Source organism: Rhizophagus irregularis, chromosome 8, assembly GCF_026210795.1.
Source record: "Rhizophagus irregularis chromosome 8, complete sequence".
NCBI classification, from domain to species: Eukaryota; Fungi; Glomeromycota; class Glomeromycetes; order Glomerales; family Glomeraceae; genus Rhizophagus; species Rhizophagus irregularis.
In genome coordinates this window covers 2891772-2915427 of record NC_089436.1, presented here as the reverse complement: position 1 = coordinate 2915427, position 23656 = coordinate 2891772, and the positions used below count along the sequence as shown (strand labels likewise).

General features: G+C 26.7%; 4 protein-coding genes across 4 annotated transcripts; 2 read left to right on the top strand and 2 right to left on the bottom strand.

Moving 5' to 3' along the window:
• Positions 1–584: 584 nt before the first annotated feature.
• On the bottom strand, positions 585–3110 carry OCT59_028541 (uncharacterized protein; the record flags this gene model as incomplete). Its single annotated transcript, XM_066147357.1, has 1 exon — positions 585–3110. The coding sequence occupies one exon, from the start codon at positions 3108–3110 to the stop codon at positions 585–587; it is 2526 nt and encodes an 841-aa protein (XP_065994071.1).
• A 1763-nt stretch (positions 3111–4873) lies between these two features.
• On the top strand, positions 4874–5161 carry OCT59_028540 (uncharacterized protein; the record flags this gene model as incomplete). Its single annotated transcript, XM_066147356.1, has 1 exon — positions 4874–5161. One exon carries the CDS (start codon positions 4874–4876, stop codon positions 5159–5161), a length of 288 nt encoding a protein of 95 aa, XP_065994070.1.
• A 1152-nt stretch (positions 5162–6313) lies between these two features.
• Positions 6314–7014, bottom strand: OCT59_028539 (uncharacterized protein; the record flags this gene model as incomplete). The annotated part of the gene is made up of 4 exons (XM_066147355.1): positions 6314–6348; positions 6425–6478; positions 6549–6593; positions 6789–7014. The coding sequence occupies 4 exons, from the start codon at positions 7012–7014 to the stop codon at positions 6314–6316; spliced, it is 360 nt and encodes a 119-aa protein (XP_065994069.1).
• Positions 7015–17838: 10824 nt separating this feature from the next.
• On the top strand, positions 17839–21857 carry OCT59_028538 (uncharacterized protein; the record flags this gene model as incomplete). The annotated part of the gene is made up of 7 exons (XM_025325684.2): positions 17839–17859; positions 17934–18288; positions 18352–20988; positions 21060–21138; positions 21213–21363; positions 21430–21579; positions 21654–21857. The coding sequence occupies 7 exons, from the start codon at positions 17839–17841 to the stop codon at positions 21855–21857; spliced, it is 3597 nt and encodes a 1198-aa protein (XP_025179968.2).
• Positions 21858–23656: the final 1799 nt, after the last annotated feature.

Here is a 23656-nt window from a genome sequence, read left to right as displayed (position 1 = left end):
TTACCATGCACTTGTCAGTAATTTATGAAGAACATGTAATATATTTTATTGTAGGCAGCATGACTTAGGCTGACACATTGATGTAAATAATCCTGACTTTATAGTCACAGTCACAAAAGTGGCACAATTAATAAATTCGCAATAGTGTTGATGTGTATGATTATGTATGGTTAAAGTAGTACTATGTATGATTCATATTTATTACGCATTATTGAATTCAGGGCCTGAGTTATCGATAATTCCAAAAAAAAAGTAACAGATTTTCCACCGGAATTATCCAAAAAGGAATGATTTTCATGATCTTCAATTTGTAGACCATTTATAACTGATATCTTGGTGGACGATACTAACATATGCCAACATAATATTTACAGGTCAAATGGTTTATATCTATAATCATATTTAGAATATTCTAATTAGAAATCAAAAAAAAATTTTTAATTTATTAATTTCTTGATAGCATAAATTTATAAATGATGATGGATTTAAATAATAAAAAAGCGACAGTGAAAAAATTACAGTTTACAATGAAAATTTCAAAATTTAAAGAAAATAAATTATTTTGATCAATTTTGAATTCCGTCTTACTTTAAAAGAGCATCTAACTTCTCTTGAACATCTTCTACAACTTTCTTATACCAATAAACAGCATTTTCTATATTTTTATCAGTCCCTTCGTCTTGTTCATATAAATATGCAAGACTTTTTTGTGCATCAACATTTCCTCCTTCTGCGGCTATTCTGTACAATTCAAATGCCCTCGCTATATCAATATCGGTACCAATTCCTTTTTCATAAAAATATCCAAGTTTATATTGAGCATCAATAAATCCTTGATCAGCTGATTTTTTATAAAATTCAAATGCTCTAACTTTATTTTCATAAACACCCATTCCTAATTCATGAAATTCGCCCAACTTATATAATGCAAGTCCATTATTATTTTCTGCAGCTTTATGGTACCAATAATTAACTTTATCTAAATCATTCACTAATTCTTCAACATTTTCAATAAAATCAACTTGAATATTACTACCGGCTGCTTCATTATATAATTCAAATCCCTTTTCTTTATTAACTACAGTACCAATACCATTCACATAAAAATATCCAAGCTGAAATTTCGAATAAACATTTCCATTTCCAGCTGATTTCTTAAAACATTCAAATGCTTTAACCGGATCTTTATTCACACCATTTCCTAATTCATAACATTCGCCTAAATTATATAATGCTGTTTTACATCCTTTCTCAACTGCTATTTTATATAACTCAAATGCCTTTGTTTTATTAATTTCAGTACCAATTCCCTTGCTGTAGCAATATCCAAGCTTAAATTGAGCATTTAGATATCCTTGATCAGCTGATTTCTTGTAATATTCAAATGCTTTATTTTCATCCTTTTTAACTCCTTTTCCACGTTTATAACACCTTCCCAAGTTATATTGTGCTACACTAAATCTTTTTTCTGCTGCTTTGTTATACCAGTAAAAAGCCTTTTCTAAATTTTTTCCATCTTCATATAAAGCTCCAAGTTTATATTGTGCAATCGTATGTCCTTTTTTTGCTGCTACTTCGTACAATTCAAATGCTTTTATTTTATTAATTTCCGTCCCAATTCCTACATCATAACAGTATCCAAGTTCAAATTGGGCCTTTAGATAATCATTATCAGCTGATTTTTTATAATATTGAAATGCCTTAACTTTATCTTTTGCAACCCCAATCCCACGTTTATAGCAATAAGCTAAATCATACTGCGCTATTTTATATCCATTTTCTGCTGCCTTGGTATACCAGTAAATTGCTTCTTTTGAGTCAAACATTTTTTTATACAAATTTCCAAGATTATGTTGTGCAATTTTGTGTTCTTTTTTAGCAGCAATTTCATATAGTTCAAATGCTTTCATTTTGTTAAGAAATCCAATTCCTACATCATAGCAGTATCCAAGTTCAAATTGGGCATCCAGATATTCTTGATTAGCTGATTTTTTATAATATTTAAAAGCTTTATTTTCATCTCTTTCTATGCCATTCTCTCCATTTACATAAATTTTGGCCAAATTATATTGTGCGAATTTATTTCCATTTTCTGCTGCTTTTTCATACCAGTAAATAGATTGTTCTAAATCTTTTTCCATTCCAATTCCGTTTTGATAATAATTACCCAACAAATTTTGTGCAATTGGATATTCTCCTTTAGCAGATTTAATATAGTATTCAAGAGCTTTCTTATCATCTTTGTTTGTTCCTATTCCATTTTGATAACAAATGCCCAAATTATATTGTGCATTTATATTTTCTTTATCAGCAGCTTTTAAATACCATTCAAATGATTTATTTTCATTTTTTATTATTCCTATTCCATTTTGATAACAATAACCTAAATTATTTTGTGCACTAGAATTTCCCTCTTCTGCCGATTTTAAATAACATTCAAATGCTTTAAACTCATCCTTATTTTTTCCTATTCCAAATTGATAGCAGTAACCTAAATTATTTAGTTCTATTAATTTTTTCTTTTTATCATATTCCGTTTTATTTTGTTTAAAACCTTTATCCGCCAATGATTCATAATACTTCTCTATAGTATTTATTTCATCTTTACATAAGTTTATTTCTAGTCCATTAAAATTTTCAAAATGATCATATGAAAGATTTTCCAACCTCTTCGTGATTGTATTCTTTTTATCTAAAATAATATCTTTATAATAATAAAATGATAAAAAATATTTTGAAATAATATTATTAAGTAAATGATACATAGAATTAATACCATCTTTATTATTAATTGATAACAAATTTAATTTCAAAGAATAATTTTTATCAATATCAATAAAATTGGTATTATTATGTCCTATATTATGATCATAAAAAAATCCTATTAAACTTGAAAACCAATTTTCACTTTCTTCATGATTTTTCATTAAATTTAAAATTATTTCAGGATTTTTTTTATTATCATTAAAATAATCTTTTAACCATTCCTTTAAAATATGTTCATATTTTAAAAAATATTCTATTCTTATAACTTGACGATAAAAATCTTTTAAAAATTCTTTCAAGAAATTTTCATCCTCTTTCGAAATAATATTATTATTTAAAGACATGATTATTTGTTAGAAAAGTTTTAAAAGTCTTTGTGAATCGGCCTGAAAAATTTAATTATTTTATTTGTTTGGAAATTGTACATTGTTTCACAATTTAAGTTAGATTACGCCTTCCTCTAATCTGTACTACACAAGATGGTCATTGTCAATCCAAAATTTGACGTATTAAATCAACGATTGAAATGTGCTCATTAGGGATGGTACCCTGGAAATCGGTTCGTCGCTCGGTTCTAATTATTCCACATAAATAAAAATATGAGCTATGTCATCTATGTTCGGAGACACAAGTAGAGCATGTGATGATGATCAATCAGAAAATTTTGATTGGCCTTCAAATGATAGTTGGTGTGTGATCGTCAGATGACTCAATTTGAGTTGGTTCTTGTATTCTTGAAGTCAGTTCGAAGTTCAGAACGGTTTTTATGGTTAAAAGTAGTTTTAAGCCCAAGAGATCCAGAATCTTTTAGATTTAAGATCGGTTCCAGAATCGATTCGAGTCGACTCATTTTGAACCGATTCCATTCCTAGTGCTCATCCATGAAAGTTCGATAAAAATATAAATCATAGTATCACACGAGTAAAACTATACTATACTAATATATAAATAAATACGTATAAAATTTGTAAATGGTGTCTTAATATAACTGTATTTAGCGATAATCAGAGCTTAATTTATTTATTAACTTTCACTTTGATAATAATTATTTCAAATCGCCGACCTCGCCCAAATGGATCTGTAAATTAATTAATTCGTGAAAGCGATCTAAATATTTAGTTATGAATTAACCATAAAAAATAACATTTAATATAAGTGACTTAAATCCTGGTTTTCTCTAATTAGTCTATGCATCACGTAGACATTTACAAAAAAAGAAGCCCATCGTTCAGTTCTAGATCAAGATTTGGTCGGATCGAAAAGTGAATTAACCTATTTGCAATAGAGTACAACTTTTATAGTTTGAATTTGATCAGTTATAGCTGATTTTAATGAATTGGTAAATTGGTATGGCTGACTTTTGATCGTTTCAGCAACCAATGGATTAAGATCACATTTTGCGATCAATGTCGTCTCGACTTAGTACAAATATTAACCATTTTGGCATTAACTAAATTTAGTAATTTGGATTTTTTAATAAAAAAAGAAGTATTTTCTACAGTATTTATAAATAATAATTTAAATGATAAATATATTTTAATATTTTTTAAGTATTATTAAATAATTTTTAGTTCCACCGAATTAAATTTTACGTTACACCAGAATTAAATTTTAATATTAACGTAAAATTTCAGAAACTCTGAATAAACATTTTTAAAAATTGTTTATTGATACAAAAAATAAAAAACCATTTATATTATTTTCAGTATTTCTTAATTGAGTCTACACCAAAACAGTATTACAGATTTTTATGCCAGTAAATAGACTTTTCCAAAATTTTTCTATTTTAATACCATCTCGGAAATAGTCATCAAATGCACTTTGTACAGGTGAATATTCTCTTTTAGCAGATAGGCCTTTCCTAGATTTGCTTTAATTGCTTGGATGGGTTAAGTAGTCTAGCTTCTTATCATTCTATTTAATTTCTGTCGCCTTTTAATATAGTATACGAGAATTTCTTATTTATTTCCATTCCATGTTGCTAATATTTCCTTTATCAACAGCTTTTAAATATAGTAATCCAAATGGTATTCTATTTAGATAACAATATCCTAAACTATTTTGTGCACCAGAATTTCACCTTCTGTTGGATTTAAATAAAATACAAATGCTTCAAATTCATCTTTATTTTACTATAATAAAGGACGGTCAGATAAAAAAATTGTGTTACCTTAAAAATGTATTTTTTCACATATCAACTGCTACAGAAATTGACTGTCATTATGATAATAATGAATTAAATTTTATGAATGAACAAAATATTTTATCAAATAGTTTTTGTCCTCAACAAGTGAATGTTCCTGCTGCAGTTAGCTTTTCTGAACATAGTGAAATTTTATCTAGTCCTCAAAATTTTGAATTTTATGACAATAATTATAATGTTCATGAAATCTAGAAAATTTGTAAATTTCAATATACTGTATGTTATTAACATTTATTTTTTTTTCTTATTTGTAGTTCACTATATTGCTTATATTTTATACCTTTATTTTTTATTGTATTTTATTTTACTTTTTATTATTTTCATTATTAATAAAATAATGGCATGTAGTTACGTTTATATTTAAGTGAATAAAGACAAGTCAGGTGCTGCGCTTGCAGTAAATTTCGATAACGCCAAATATCATTCTAAATTGAGTATTTACAAGTGTTAAAAATTAAATATATTTCATTATATGAACCAAATGAATCTATTTTCTATTTTAAGTATAAATCGAATTTAAGTATCAAAAGGGACAGCAAAAAAAAGAAACGCCCAATTATACATGCGATGATGAAATATTTTACTTTTTATAAAAAATTTCAAGTTTTTAAATATTTCTTCGATTTGTTATAAGATAAAATCTTGCTCTTTCTTTTTTGAAAAACATTGAGAAATTTTTCAAGGATATACGGACCAATAAAATTTATTGAAATATTACATCTGTTCAACTTTTCTGAATCAAACAATAAGTGCGTGACCAAAGTCACGCGTCCACGTGATTTATAACGATACGGTTTTATTATAAAACGGCGACGCAAATAATATAAGTTGTTCCCCGCTGGACAGATGGATTTCTCTAGTGAGGGTCCGCTCTGATGAAGTTTTATGTTGTCCGCTTCTTTTATTCTTTAAAATTGTGTAGTGACTTTCATTGTAATTCTCCTGCTTTACATAAAATAAAATAAATAAAATAAATATAAAATAAATGAATCCAAATTGCCATGACGTTTCTATAATACAGATAAATCAGTGATTTCAGAATCTGTCTAGAATAAAGAAAATTTTACATAATGTTTCTTCAAATATCAACGAGAAGGTGGGATTTTAACGATTTCACAGTTTATAATATATAGATTCTCCCTCATATGCCTTAGTCATTTGGAAGTAGCGTCAAATGAATTGACACGCTTTTCCTAAAAATTTAGTAATTATACACTAAATAAGACTAAATGATATTTTCACAGAGTAAAAAAAAAATAATTTATTGATAATATAATATGTTTCTGATCCATTATTTATGATAAATAAAAATTAAACTTTCTATAAACATTTAAAAAATTAAAATTAGATATCAAAATCATATTCCTGGGTAATATATTCTGCAAATATAAATTAAGAACGTTAGATTAGAATTTAATATTAAAAAATTATTATAGTCAGTATATATTTACATACCATCAGTACTTAATTTCATATCAATATCTAATTTGATGAATTTTGTAAAATAATCTAAAGAAAAATTATACGTTAATTTTAATTAATCAAGTTATGAAATTGATATTTATAAAAAAATTTTTACCATTATTTTCATTTTCATACAATTTTTTTCTTTTAATGCTTTGACCTAAATAAATTTTAATTAATAAATATTGACACCCTAAAATCTTATTATAAAATTGTAAATAAAATCATACCATCATCATTATTATCTTCAAATTTTCGTTATTTTCGTTTGACTTTTTCTAAGTTAATAGATTGACTTCTCGAACTCCTTAAAGACATTGCAGAATTAATCATACTACTTAAAGGCCAATGGCACCTGGATTATTTTTTGGTACAAGTCCAATATCTGATGATTCTATAATTTTAGTTGGATTCTGATTTTTACTATTTTGTTCTTCATTAGTTTCTAACCAATATACAAATTCTTTTATATATATCATTGGCTGTAGGTCTTTTACATGATCAGAATCCCAACATTCTTTCATTAATTCAATATATCCTTCGGGTGCATTTGTTATGATTGGTGTCCATTCGCGATACATGTTAAATTATGCAATTTATTAGACCATCTAATGTTATAAAAATCATTACTTAGGTAATGTATTAAATTACCAAATTCATAATTTTGCATAATAATCATAAAATCTTGTGTATTTACGTCTTGAGTAATACCAAAATAATTACAAATGTAACTATTAAGCGGAGTTTCTTGGTAAGATATCTTATTACTTCTACGCTTAACCTGATAATTATTATGCTGTGAATTCCAATTTGTGTAAAAATCATACTATATCTTAAGCTAGAATAAAAAAGGTTATGTTATTAATTATCTACGATTTATTTAAACATATTATTTTACATTACCTCATTCAATTCCTTAGACGTGATGTTTTTAGAATCATTGATTTTTTTGAGAACTACTGTATAATTAGGTTTACGAGAAATATTATCACTCTTACGTTCAATATTATCCCAATTAATCGGACCATCAACCCAAGTTGCTTTATAAATTTTGCTAAATCCTCCCTCAACAATAAATTCTATATTTTTGAATTGTTCATAGGGAACAAACTCCAATTTAAGTTGACATGTGTAAATCTAATGAAATCATCGATAATTTTGTTTCCACTCGGTTTAAATAATGTCTTCATTTTGTAACAAACGTGACAAATCTGGTGAGTTTCATCTAATCGTGACCTTCTTTTATTACATTCATTTCTCTTTTTTATACTTTGATTTGACTATGGTTTGATTTGACTATGGTTTGCGTTGGTTGAAATGAAGATGTATCATTTGATGTTAAAAGTCAATTTTATGATTATGATTTGTTAATTGGTTCATAATTATTTATCTATTAATTTATTTGTTCATTTTTGAATATATTTAAAAGAAACAGCTTATATATATATACGTTTTTATAATAAAAAATGGTTTATTTATTGAACAATGAATTCTTTTACAAAATTAAAAAAAAATCTGCATATAATACCCGATAGAAGTTTCTAATGTTTGATACAAAATGGATCCTACATTGTTTATAAAATTGATTTTTTTAATGCCTAATATGGTTAAAGTATGTTTCCAAATGACATTTCAATTTTTATTGTACATTCTGTACAGAATTCTTAGAACTTATCAAAATGGGACTTGCATTGTGTTACGTTGAAGTTTCACAAACCTAGCTTTTTTGTTTATTAGCAAAATTTTTGATACTCTTCGTATTATTCAGCTGTTAAATTAAAAAATTAGTGGAATGCCTATCTCAGTATCCTATTTTTTGAGCCAGAGGAATTGAAGATTTGAGACATCAGATTTTGAAGTACTGTGTATATTATACATTCATGCTGTAGTAAACCTAAGATAATCTAAGCAAGATAAAAAAAACATTAGTATGATTTGCACCATACTCCATAAAAAAAAGCTTCCAGAAAACCCTATAAAAAATAAGTGTCCGGAAATTGTCCAGAAATTGTCCGGAAAATTTGTCTAAATAATTGTCCAGAAAATGTCCAGAAAATGCCAGGTACCATGTCCGGAAATTGTTCCGAAAACACACTCGTTTCCGGACACTCATTTTGTCCAGAATTTGTCCGGAAATTGACCTGAAATATTTTTTCATAAAATTTGGCACAAAAAGATGATCAACAGGTGACCATCATTATAATTGCTTTTAACTTAAAGTTTTATATCATAGTTATATAGTATTTTTGCCTGCTCAGCAAATTTAATTAGTATGACAAAGAAGGTTATGAATGTCAGTCTTGTGCTTTTTGCATTTTTTTACAAAATTAATTTATCCTTTTTTGGAAGTAGCGTCCAGAATTTGTCCAGGATTTTTTCATGTCCGGAATTTGTCCAGTTCAAATTATCTGAATTTTTACTATGTCCGGAATTTGTCCAGGTTTATCTGTCCGGAATTTGTCCAAAATTTTTATACTGGACAAATTCTGGATATATTCTGGACAAAGTCCGGATATGTCAAAATTTTAGGTATCAAATTTGTAGCAAAAAATAGACATTTTCCGGACAATTTCTGGACATGCCAGATTTATTCTGGACAATTTCCGGACATTTTCGTAGACATTTTCCGGACATTTATTTTTTATAGGGAAAGTGTTAATATCATGCTACCAGTGGTTCACCCCAGAACTAGTACAATACACTGTATAATCCTATGGCAAACCACTGATATCATGACACCAACCATAAGAGCCAGGTACATAGGCTAACCCTCTTAAGAGAAAGCCAGTTTCTCTTATATCTTACTCCTCAGCTTTTTTTATCCGTAAACCAGTATCATTAAAACTATGCAAGCAGTGAGCGCAAGCTTACCTTAATAAATAAAGATTATTTTATTTATTTATAACTTCAGTAACACTAAACTCCCAAAGTTTCAGACTGTACTGTCAGAAAGTCTTGCTTAAAAATAATTTTTAAGAGTAAAATAATAAAATATGTAATATAATGTGTATTTTTAGAGAAGGAAAGAAGTGTGTAATTTTTAAAGAAAGAGAAGTGTATATTTTTAAAAAAAAAGAAAGAGAAGGTGTATTTTATAAAAAAAAAAGAAAGGTGTATTTTTTAAAGAAAGAAAGAAGGGTGTATTTTTTTAAAAAAAAAGAAGTTTGAGATTTTGAGGGTATATATATACTTTTAAAAAACCCTTTTGGATACATAGTGACTAATAATCTTGTTATACTTCTTTAGGGAGTTTGGTTACAATATTACATCATTTTTTCCCATAAACTTTGTTTACATGATTTTTGACTATTACTGTAAAAATCATTTTGTTGTCGGAGCTTATAATTTTATACTTGCATGATGATCAATAAAAATAGACTTCAAAATTGTATTATATTATTACGCAAGATACTATTGGCTGGCCTCTTTTTGAGCTTATTTTAATACTTTGTTCTGATTATCTGATAGCTTAATATCAACCAGCATCAGTAGTATCAGTAAGATTTATTACAATAATATCTTGCATAATACAATTGTTTGGCAATATTATTCATTTTTTTTTATGGAAAGATGACGTCATTTTGGCTTTTTTTTTAGATCTAATAAAACAATAGATAACTTTATTGCCATAATACTTTATTACATAACAATATACATATAATTAATAATGAGTCATATTTATAGAAAAAACAAGTGCTGTGGATTGAGATCAAAAGAAATACTTTTGAGTAAGTTAAACCATTCTATATTACTAAAAAATGTAGTTTATAATACGTTCTCACATAATTTTATTAATTCTTTCCATAATAAAAAAAATTTTTTGTATGTCATATGAATAAAACTAATTAATGAATAAAATTATTTGATAAAAAGATATTATATTAATACCTACTCCTAAATTAAAAAAGTTATCAGTTTATGAGATTTTAATTTTATATTAAATTTACATGTATGACTACCTTTGAACTATCTAAATGACCTCACTGTATAATTCATTAATTGATATGACGCCAGATATTTTCTTTGGAAATTCATGTTTAAAGAATTTATTCAATGAATATGTTTCCAAAAGATGTTTTTTAATTTCTTGTAGATTAGTAATTATCGCTTTAAGACAAGGTGAACGAAAGTCAGCAATAAATTTGGTGGCATTATCTTCATTGGAAACTCATTTGATATAATATATACTTGCAATATTTTAAAGTGAAATGGGTTTTAAGAGCTTTTGCAAGTTCTTTAAATGTATTTATTTTTATTGGGGGATAGATATCGGAAGGTCAATATTTAATTTACATAATTTCAAAACTTGATATTATTAATTAAACATATTGACTCATTCTTCAGGAATAACGGTCCTATTATATCTTAAAATTAACTCGACATTGTACAACTAATTAATTGGTCATGGCCAGTCGCTGAGGTGCGGTAATTCAGTAAATTCATTCAAGTATACTTGATCTCGAACGATAAATATTATTTATTGAGGGAAATAATAATTATAATGTACCCAGAGATCAATATCATCAGTAGTAAACATTCACCAAGATATTTAGAAAAGTTTTTATATTTTTTTTCGTTCAGTTTATCGTGCCAGTTATCGCTTTACTTTTAGTATCTGGTGTGGAATGATAGTAAATATGCCATCATTTCTTTAATTTTCCTCCACTCAGATTTTTTTGGAATGGCCTCACCTTTAAAGCACTTGGTATCATCTTTGATTATTCGCCAAAACATGTACACAAGTAAACACAAATCACACATGTATACACCGTTTTCTCACACATTACGATGAGGATTTGTTTGGATGAATAACTTTGAATCTCTTGGTTTTAGTTACAACTTTTTTTTATACTAGTTTCTATACTAAATTGATAATAATGATAACCTAAACTATTTAGTTCTCCTAATTCTTTTCTTTTTATCATGATTTATTTGAATTTTATTAAATTTAATATCTGGTAATTCAATATATTTCTTTTATTTATCTCGTTTTCACATAAATTTATTTCTAGTTCATTATAATATTCAAAGTGATCTTGTGACATACTATTTTCCAACTGATTTTTTTATCTACAATAATATTTTTAATGATAATAGGTAATTTGCAATAATAGTATTAATTAAATATTAGAATTAATAATATAAGGTTACGCCTAGTATTTTTGATGTATTACTTAATGACGCTTTTATAATCCAGAATTCATCAATTAATATTTTTCTGACGTCTGATTGAGGTTTCGGGCACTTTAATTATATTAGAAACTATTCATAGTTTCTTATGTATCATGATTTTGCTTAAATTAAGTTTGAGAAACTCACGTGAAAAGGTTTCGGCTACAAATATAAGTATAATACTTCCATGCTTTAATTGCATAAAAAAGATTTGATTAAATTTAAGTAAAATTTACAAAATTAATATTACCAAATCACGATTACTGTGCGTAGGTCTTAGTAAAACGGCATCACTATAATTCTGTAAAATACTTGCCTTACATTAAATAAAACTTTTTTTTTAAAAAAAAAAATATTATTGCTTAAATGACAAATCTTAATATATTTAGCAAAAGTAGGATCATCTATATTTTCTATGTTTAGAGGGAGACCGTAAAAGTGCAGAGGAAAGAAGGAAATAATTTATAAGAAAGATAACACAAATTTGTGTATGAACGTACCAGAGATAGCTCTACGCTTCGCTCTGGACAATAATAACTATTTAAAAAGCTCTGTTAAATATAAAAAAAAAATTTTAATAATAAATTTAACAATAAAAAATTTATTTTGTTACACAGAGATCTTTTATCTAAAAATTTCTGTATTTTATTAGGAAAACAATTTTAGAATGTGTTGTTATCAAATGGATTTTAACGGTCTCCATTTTCTTAATAATTTATTATACATACATTTGGAATATAGAACACAACGAGGAACACATTCTTTATACCAAAATTTACCATTATCTGGGTCATAACAATTATTATTACGGAACTAGAATCTTTATCGGAAATGTTAAATTCAGATACTACTCGAGTTTAACTATTAAAACTCATTTTTATATTTTGTATGTAGAAGAAAGATTATTTTCAAATTTGTGAAAAAGAATTTTACGTTTGTATATATATTGTTATATTGGCATTAAATTATAAAAAGTGTTCATTATAAGCCACTTTAATAAAGCACAAAATGACAAATTCTATCGGTTAATTACTATTGAGCTAATTATCCTACAATAAATAACATAAAATAATATAAACAATAATAAAATAACTATACTACTACTACATATGTAAATATAATTAAAAAAACCAATATCATTTATTAAGTTAATCTAATGTACACAAATCTGCAGTTGTATATCGGCGTAAATCGGCACGAACGTCAGAAATCGACATGTGCACAAATGTACTGAAATCTCATCGGATCATCATACAACATCGGAAATCACATACACAAGAAATCGCGTAACACAACTTAAGATTTAATTAAAATTATTCAAGAACATATCAATAATGAAAAATAATAACGTACACCAAAGAAATGATGAATTTGATGATGATTATCCACCTTCAAAAAGAAAAATTTGAATACATCTACAATAGTATTTGATAATGTTGCTAATTTTAACGATTTAGCAAACAAGATGACCGAAATGGAACTCAAGCAGTAAATGATAGAACGTTTTTTGAGGGATATCTATATGCCTTCATCACCATGTGGCAATTGATTAATACGGAACTTTTAGAACCCTCTTTCATTACTTACATTGAATAAATTAATATGCTTTTTTCTTAAACATACTTCTCTAATTTTTTGAATGGATCTTTCGCTAAATAGGTTTGACTAATAATTTTTTCTGTTAACAAATCTTTAAGTATTATTTCAGTGTGAAAATTAACTAGTAATATAAACTCATTACAGTTTTATTTTTTAATAATGTATATTTTGTGTAGTATTCTTGTTTTTTGACAAAAATCAATCTTTGCATAACGATAATTGATAAATTAAATTGCTTTATTTTTAACCGTATAATGGTTTTTTCTATCGATAATGTTCACGTGATTTTTTAAAGTGTTCATTTACAAAAAAAATAATGTAATATCCATTCGACGATTTTATTTGCAAACTCAATTCTTCACGACCACGTGATTTTATTTTCATTTTAAAGAGATTGACTTAGGCAAGAAATGTCAGACTTTAATCAGCCTGATTTCCTCTTCAAAGGAAGCGACCACAACTTTCTACGTACAACAATAAGTCAACATATGTAATTAATTTATATAATACTGTACATAATGGTTACTTCACTGGAAGCGTATACTAGGTTAGTTCTATGTAACACCACTAATGCTACGCACAATGTGAACCAGACTTTTTTCTTTTTAGTGTAAATATCGGCATAAATGAAGAAATTTGCACAGTAAAGAATCTGTAACGAAAACAAAGTAATCTTCTTTGTTCACCGAAGATAGCTGTGAAAACAAAAGTAATGTAACTAGAATCGTAAAAAATGGGTGGAGTATTTTTGGGTATCTTCTTCTTTGATTTCGATTATCATGAATCATTCTCCATTTCTGAGCTGTACTCACGAAGTGATGATTTATTTTTTGATGCCATAAGATAATCACCCGATTGGATTGAAATGACCAACTGTTTTTCATGGACTATTTGTTTGCCCATATCTGTATCGTGACATGTATTAGTTATTTCATTCAACTTATTATTTAGTCAAATGATAGTCTATCAGGTGATTTTTGGTATTACAAACACAATTTTGGGCAACGAAAATTATGAAAATTTTTCAGATTAAGCATTAAACGCAAAGTAGCCAAATCTGCCGATATGATATTTTGTTATTATGTTATGTATAGTAGTTTTACCATAGCCTGTTTCTTTTGAAATGGTTCGTACTTCGTACAGAGTCACCAGTTTCGTAAAAACTAATAACTTTTCCACGCTCAAAATCCGTTAGTTCTCTTTTTCTAATCATCTTGCGTTTAAAATGAAAAAAAAAGCCAAAACTTTGTGTAATAAACATTACTAATCTATGACATCATCACAGTGGCACTGAAATAAGGGTTCGGTAGCAGTGAGGAATATTGGACAATGAAGGCAACCTTGATCCAGCTTATATTCTTCTTTTTCGTTTGGGTCAGGGCTACATTACCTCGGGTAAGATTTGACTAATTTATGGTTATATGTTGGACTACCCTTTTACCAAATGGTTTTAGTTGCGTTACAAAATTTTTTTTAGTTTAATTTTTTATATTAATTTAGGTTATTTTATTATATAGTTTAGATATTGTTTATTTTTATTTATTTATATTATTTTTAGTTTATTTTGATTTATATACTTAATGGATTAAGTAACGGAATCGGAAGATTAGATAATTAGTGGCTGAAGGATGATCATCGGAGGCTTAGTAGTACAATTTGTACTTTGGACAAGGCAGTGTTGTGACTGGGACTGGGACATGTCCTTGGATGGGACAGGACGGGACAGTCCAGGACTTGGACAAGATGTTGTTGATGTCCAGGACAAAAATTCATTATAAGAGGATATATGATTTATATATATGATTTATATATAATATTAATAAATTGGACAATATTTTGGACAGGACAGGACGGGACAAATGAAATTGGACTTGGACAGGACATCGAAATTTTGTGGGACACTGTCCCGCCACATCACTGGGACAAGGTGTACAAAGGACGATTTGTACTGCGGACTAATTGGCAAAAGGACGAGTTGAACGATAGACAAAAATGTACTGAATTTTGAGAGATTTAAAGAAAAGGAGAATGAGCGATTTTGGAGATGAATAGTTAAGTGATAATTAGTGATAATTAACCCTTGTAAAGGAATAACGAATATTACAGCAGAGCGCCAAGTGAGGCAGTAATATGGTCGATTTCTTACCGATTTTTGTCAATTATTAATAAAGATACACCATTTCTTACGATTCCTAACTATCTATTTTATTATTTATCGTTTATTATCATTTAGTTATATACAGTTTATTTATTCTTGAGGTTATTAGTTGATTAATAAACACGATATATTGATAAATATTTGTTGATCATTATCGATTGCACACCATATATGGCGCGCCGATGTGGACAGATTGGTATTTTATTAATACCAACTCCTGCTATTTAAATAATACTAGCTCTTGTATTTTAAAATTACTGATTTTGCCTAAAATGGCAATTCCTTTTTATATTATTAGACAGATTTGTATTTATTTAATACCAAATTTCTCTAATTAAATATTACCAACTCTTGTAATTTTAAAATTGGCAGATCTTTTTTCTTCAATAGACAGATTTATATTTTTTTATTGCCTCCTTTTTTTCATTAGAAGATCTTTTTTCTTTAATAGACACATTTGTATTTTTTTATTATTAGCTCTGATGATCATTTTTATTCGCTAAATCTCACCGCAGGTGATCCTTACCGCAGGTGATTTTATTCTGGCCAAATTATAATTCCAGCTGGAGTTAATTGTGCAACCTAATAAAAAGTTTTGACTTTTTTAGTAACAATGTGGTATAAAAATTGCACCAATGAGTTCAGAAGATACCCATTTATAATCAAATATGCAGTTAAATTTTATGTAGCCTCACTGCATAAATCACTTTACTTAAGAAATCTATTTCGTAATGGTCAAAAGTGGTCTATTTGACCTTAAAAGTGGTCAAACTTGACCTTATTGATGGTCAAATAACCATCAGTTGCCTTAATTGGTGGTCAAAAGTAGTCTATTTGGCCTTAAAAGTGGTCAAATGTAACCATCAGCTACCTTAATTGATGGTTAAAAGTGGTCAAACGTGACCTTCAGCTGCCTTAATTGATGGTCAAATATGCCCTCGCCTTTAACTACCAATTATTAGTATAACCAAACAGAAAATTTTCGAAAAATTCCTGTGCTATATGACCACTTTCTAGGGTCAAATAGACCACTTTTGACCATCAATTAAGGTAGCTGATGGTCACTTTTGCCACTTTTAAGGTCAAATAGACCACTTTTGACCATTACGAAATAGATTTCTTAAGTAAAATGATTTATTCAGTGAGGCTACACAAATTTAACTGCATATTTACTTATAAACGGATATCTTCCGGATCCATTAGTGCAATATTTATACCACATTGTAACTAAAAAAAATCAAAAACTTTTTATTAGCTTACACAATTGAATTTGGCTGGAATTATAATTTGACCGGTGAAATCACCTGCGGTGAGATTTAGTAGATCTGCTAATGAATATAAATGATCGTCAGAGCTAATAATAAAAAAATATAAATCTGTCTGGTAAAGAAAAAAGATCTGCTAATAAAAAAAGGGGATAATAAAAAATATAAATCTGTCTATTGAAGAAAAAATATCTGCCAATTTTAAAATTACAAGAGTTGGTAATATTTAATTAGAGAAAGTTCGTAATAAATAAATATGAATCTGTCTAATAATGCAAAAAGAAATTGCCATTTTAGACAAAAATCTGCCATTTGCAGTAATATTAAAATACATGAGCTGATATTATTTAAATAGCGGGAGTTGGTATTAAAAAAATACCAATCTGTCCACATCGGCGCGCCATAACCATAAACCTATATTTACACCATTATCAAATATTACCCTATCTTTCTTTATCGATTATTATCCATTTTTATTTCTGTTACTACTTGACGAGTCGTATAAAATCGGTAGTGACAATTGCATCCCTTTTTTGTGTGTAAGGTTCGTGGCGCAGCCAGCAGATTGTGGCGCAACAAAAATCATAAAGGAAAAATTTTTTTTTAATAACATATAACTTCAAAATTTACTAGAGAGTTGTAATTTTGGCTGCTCTTCAAGTTTACTTAGAGCGACAAAAGCGATTTTAAATATCATTATTGACTTATTTAACAAAAGTTTTTCTTTCACGAAATCCATTTTTGGAAACGATCGACAAAGACGGTAGAATCAATCATTTATATATAAAGTCAAAATCGGCATTCATAACCTTCTTCCGAATCCTAATTAAACTTGCAGAGCAGGTGAAATTACATCTACAATATAAGTTTAAAAACTTTATGTCGAAGAAAAAATCCTTAATGATGTTTTTTAAAAATTTTCTGCGTCACGAACCTGGCATACAAAAAAGGGGTTCGTTTTAGTTTAAATCACACAAATACATAATCATTACTGTTTAGGTTATGTTTATGCAGATCTTGATGGTACTATATTTTGATTATAATTTACTTAATTCGGTCGGTGTAATAAATTTTTTTCTTGTAATAAAAAATATGGTACTGTTTATATTATGTTTATGCAGATCTTGATGGTACTGCATTTTAATTATAATTTTACTTAATTCGGTCAGTATAATAAAATTTTTTCTTGCTTTTTTTTGTAATAAAAAAATATGGAAGGAAGTTCAAGTCAGGTAAATTATTATTTTAAACAATATTAAAATTTGATTGATTGTATATCATTAAAACTAACTTTATATAATAATAGAGTGGAAATTCTTCTACTAATACTGCTTCTGGTAGCTTAGAAAATAATGACCCTGTTTCATATAAAACGATTTTGCATGAAAATATACTCAATAATCATATCCTTCTCAAATTAGAAGAGGATGGATTCACTACGTCAGATGATAAAGTAGAAGAACTTTTAAAAAATCTAACTAAACCAAGTTATTTGTATGCACTTAAATTACTTTTTGGAAATTTACAAAATGAGTTTTCATCTCAATCATTAATAAACTCGTTAGAAGCTCTAATTGATTCCACCTCTTTTAATTATTATTCAAAAGAAAGCATGGCTAGACTAGAGTTACATTTAAGGACTTGGGTGACAGTCTTAGAACGTATTTGTTTTTCACCAATAGTACTTAGTAAAGAACTTTGAGATAAAGTTTATAATTCTTTAGCAAAATTTGCAGAAATTCACCGTAAAACAACTCAGGTTATCGAAATAGGACTTGATAATAATTTTAGACCAAATTTCAATCAATTCAATCAACAAAACAATAATCAAGATGAACAAATTATTAAAAAGCGCAATTATAATATTGATTTTTTATTAATCCATTTGCGAGATACTCTTCATAGTCTACGTGATGATGAGACTTGGTTTCAAGAAATTATACGAAGGACTAAAGATTTTCTTAAAGCTGCATTAAATATTACACCAGGAATTTTATCAATAACAGGAGTTTCTCTTCCAAATGATAATTGTTCAATCTTATCATTGCTTAATCAAGTACGTCAGAGTTTAAGTTTTAAAAATCCAGTAGCATCTTATTATGTAGATTGGAGAATAATGTTAATAATTCAACATAATCTTTTCATTTGGTTTGAAAGTGAAAAGATTATAAGTAAAAAATTTGGAGAATTAGTATTAATGGAATATATTTGGAGCTTTTTGGAAAGAGAATGGGTTAATGCTGTGGACAAATCTATTTTAGATTCTCAAACAAAATTTGATGAAGTATCAAATAAAGTCGTTAAAGCTTTGAAAAATACTGGAGGCTTTTTAAATGAACTTGCTGGAAATGAACCTATAGCACTACCACATAGTTTGTGGTTTGGAATATTAGATCTTGCACAAAATCTTATTCAAAGATCATCTCGAATAGCAACATATGGTCTTTGTTATTATTTAGCAATTGAATCACTTAATAAAGCACCAAGCAGTTTTATTCAGTTTAAATCTATTGAATTATTATTACATTTATATGATATTGATAATAAAATTTTTTCAATGATTGAAATTGATTTTGATCAATACACGCAAAAATTAAGTGAAAATAATTTGGAAGAGTCTTTAGAAAAATTTAGAAATTTATTAACTTTTGTTAAAGAAAAATACCTTGAAGATTTAAAAATTCTAAGTAATGATACTGGAAAAGGAAAAGAGGGAAAAGGAAAAAACTCAAATCAAAATTTATATTTAAAGAAAGAACAAATATCAAATTCTAACATTTTAGATGTTATAGCAGATGAAATTACTTGTCCAATTAATAGTGAACCAACAGATCAATTATGTATTTTAAAATGCCAACATATATTAGCATTAAACAATTTAAAAAAATTGAAGCAAAAAATATGTCCTAATTGTCGAGAAGAAATTGAAGATAATGATATTAGATATTTACCGCAAAATTCTATTTATAAAAATTTATATACAAAATTTTTTGAATCTGGACATATTTTACCTTCAATTGAATTAGAAAATTCTGATCAATTATATGATAGTGATGATTCAGATAATTCGGAAGCTGAACTTATATTAACTAAAAAAAAGAAATTTATGAATTCAATTACTAAATTAAATTCAAAAATATCATCCCCAGTACTTTCAAGAATTACAAAAAAACAACATCCAACATACCAAAATATTATAAAAGAAATAATTGAAAAAAATTATGAAAAAGCTGAATCTTTATGCAAAGAATTTATAATTTTTTTTCCTAAAAGTTATTCTTTAAGATGTATTTTAGCGTATATTTATAGATGTCTTAACAATTACGAACAAGCACACATATTTTTAAAAGAAGCTATTTATTTAAATCCAAAAAGACCAGTTGCTTATTTTATTTGTGGAGAAATATTTTTTAGACAAAATGAATATGATAAAGCAATAATTTATTTAAATAAGTCAATGAGATATAAAAGAAAAATAAATAACTCATATATATTACTCGGAAATAGTCACTTATTACGTAATAAATTAAATGATGGTTATTATGATGGTTATTATGAATATAGAGGAGCAGCTATAAAAAATTATAATATTGCATTAAAAAATGATCCAAATAATTATTTATGTCTTAAATATTGTGCATACGCTTATGAAATAGAAGGAGATTATTTAAGTACATCAAGATTATTAAATAAATTATTAAATATCAATAAGGAGGATTCTTTGGTTTTATGTTATTGTGGAGAAATTTTATATAATATGACACAATATAGAAAAGCTATATCATACTTTACAAAAGCTTATACTATAGATCCAGAAAACATTCATAACTTGAATAGGAGAGCTATTACATACTGTATTATTGAGGAATATGATAAAGTATTATCAGATCTTGATAAAATTATACAATTAGATCCATTAAATAGTTCAGCATATTATCTTAAATGTTTTACGTATTATACAAAGAATGATAATAACAATGCTAAAATATCATTTAAAAAGTATGAAGAATTATTACTGAATTCTGATAATATTTTAGCAAAGATTCAGTTATTTTATCTAGAATACTTACTAAATAAAAATAGTTCTAAAGATTTAGACGATATATTAGCAAAAATCGATAAATACTATAATATTTATGAAGATAAATTTCTACAGTTTATTAGATGCAAAATTTATATTGAATTAAAAAAGTATAGTGAAGCAAGATCACTTTTAAAACATATTGGAATAGAATTTATTGATTATTTTATGGAAGAACATCCAGATTTTTTGTCATGTAATCAAGTTTATACAGATTATGTTGAATCCGAACTTACCAGATTAGGAATTGACCATGTATTTAGTAGATATATGTATATAAGTAAGAAAATATTCAAATTATTTATTAACTTCTAGTTAAGTTAATGATAATTAATATCTTAAACTCATTAGATCATGGAGTATATTTTGTTTCAAATCTTACAAATTTGTATCCCGGACTTTATCGAATTCGAGAAGGTGATAAAAGCAGGTAAAGTCTACTCATAATAATACTTTAAGTCAAATTGTCTTGAATACAAATTAATCATAATTTTAAAATTAAAGTTTATCAGGTCCGGTATTGTCTTCTAAAGATGAAAATCTTTATTTGTTTTTGCCTATACTAAAAGTTTGTAAAAATAATCAACTCATTTGTAAAATGAATGTTAAAAAAATATTATCTAAGGATTGCTTTATAAAATTTACACCCAATGGCGTAAGTTAATGAATTAAAATCTCTATTATTTTATTTAATTTTAAATTAATATTAACTTAATCATAGGTTTTCTATCGAGACGTCCATATGTTAAGACATAAAGATGTATCAAATCTTGAGGGGTTAGGTTGGATAGAATATCGGACTTCAATACATAGCCCGTTACATTATGATGATAAACTTTCAATTGAAATTGTAACAAATTCTGTTGAAATGGTATGTTCCTTAATTACTTATTCAGATTAATTTCCTTTCAGAACAAAATATAATATTATTTTTTATTCACATAGCAAATAGAATATGTTCGATTTGGAGAATTTAATTATAATCGAGACAAAATAACTTACATTCACAACATAAGATTAATGGGTTATTTGTTACCAGATTATCGTAAATTTTTCTCAAATGTTCCAGAAACTTTCAAAGACAAGTATCTTTCAAGAAAAGAAATGGAAAATTTACTTGATTTAAAAGTTATCCTTAACAGCTTATAATTATTTACTTTTCTTAATATTACCATTTTTGTTTTATTCAATATACTTTGAAAATTTTTTAAAATTGAGCCATTTTATCTATAAAAGAAATCTTTCATTTCGGAAATTTTTTTATTGAAAAAAATTAAAATTGATACATGTTTTAAATTTACTATTTACTCCTGGGAAAATATACAAAAAAATTTGTATAAAATACTTCATAAAATGTTAGTAACCCCATTTTATAGCAAGTGAGAATATTATGTAAAACGTTTATTTAAATTTTAACTAAAATATAACAAGTTTATTAGTTAAATCTAACAGATGTTTTATTATTTACAACAAACATCACTAAAACAAAAGGTTTTGTATATTATTTTATTATATATCCTTATAGGATCACACTGTATTTTTTTTTACATTTATTGAATAGCTTTATTGATGATATATATAATAAATGAATACTGTTTAAATCATTACAAATACATAATAAAATTAGATTTTTATACAAATAGACTATAAATTAACTCGTGACTGATTTAATAGTGTGAATAGTGTGATCGTGAGAGTCTATATAATAAAACACTTATTGTATAGGCCTTTAGGCAATACTTTGCTGTTTTCAATCTCAACCATTTTGATCGGTCATATTGTACCACTTCGTGGCGGTAAATCTTACCACACCTAGTGCTTCGACCCGGATGAAAACCGTCATTCGGATTACACAAAAAAAAAATCCGGATTATATCCGGATTGACCCGGATTTTGAATCCGGATCAGATAATCTGGATAGAAACCGGAAACCGGATTGGATTTACAAATGATCGGCAATAATTCTGGCCAGAATTCATAACGCCGGCCAGAATTACAAATTGTGTAACTCTAAATTTCATGCCAGCCGATAAAAAATTTTTTGCCCGGTGGCTAAACTATTTTCTGGTGTCACGTGATGTTAATTTCGGCCAGAATTACAAATTTGGCCAAAATTATTCAAGACCACGAAATTTACATAATTCCAATTTCATTAAATACTTTTTTTTAAAACAATTTCATATTATTTCAGCATTGTCTCAGAATATTGTTTAACATTTCTTTGTAAATTAACTAATTATGAAATTTTAAACAAGATATTTTTATATACAGCTAAAGATTACTATAAATAGATGTGTTGGGTTAGTAAGGCAATTTTTTAAGGATTTGTTTCTTCTTTCAAAAATTAAAGAATCATTTGAATCAAATTATATAACACTAGTTTTAATTTTTAAAAAAAGTTGTTATAATTATATAAATTTATAATATTGAACAATTGTTCATTTAAAACAATAATTATTATTTTGTTGTAACAAAAATAATATAAAGTTTTTTTTCTTTTGAACGTTTGAATGTGAAATCTAAAATTATTTGTTATTTGTTAATGTATAAATTTAAATAAACAAATCTGATACAAACTTCAATAAATAAATTATAATTGAAAAATCTTCTTAAACTTACTGTATTAAAAAGTTTAATATAACAAATATAAATTTAATAAATTTTAATAAAAAAATTGGTATTAGGCGCAAAAATAATTAGCCATAATATAATTTAGATATAGATCTTTATGGATCAGCAAAATCATTATTAATTAAAAAAAAAAATAATAAAAATTTCATCCGGATTTCGGGTCAAACCGGATATTTTTCATCCGGTTTATAATCCGGATGAAAACCGTGAAAATCCGGATATCCGAAAAAAAAAAAATCCGGATCAATCCGGATTGATCCGGATACGGGTCGAGACACTAACCACACCACCTCGCGTAGTACAGGTGATGAATTTGT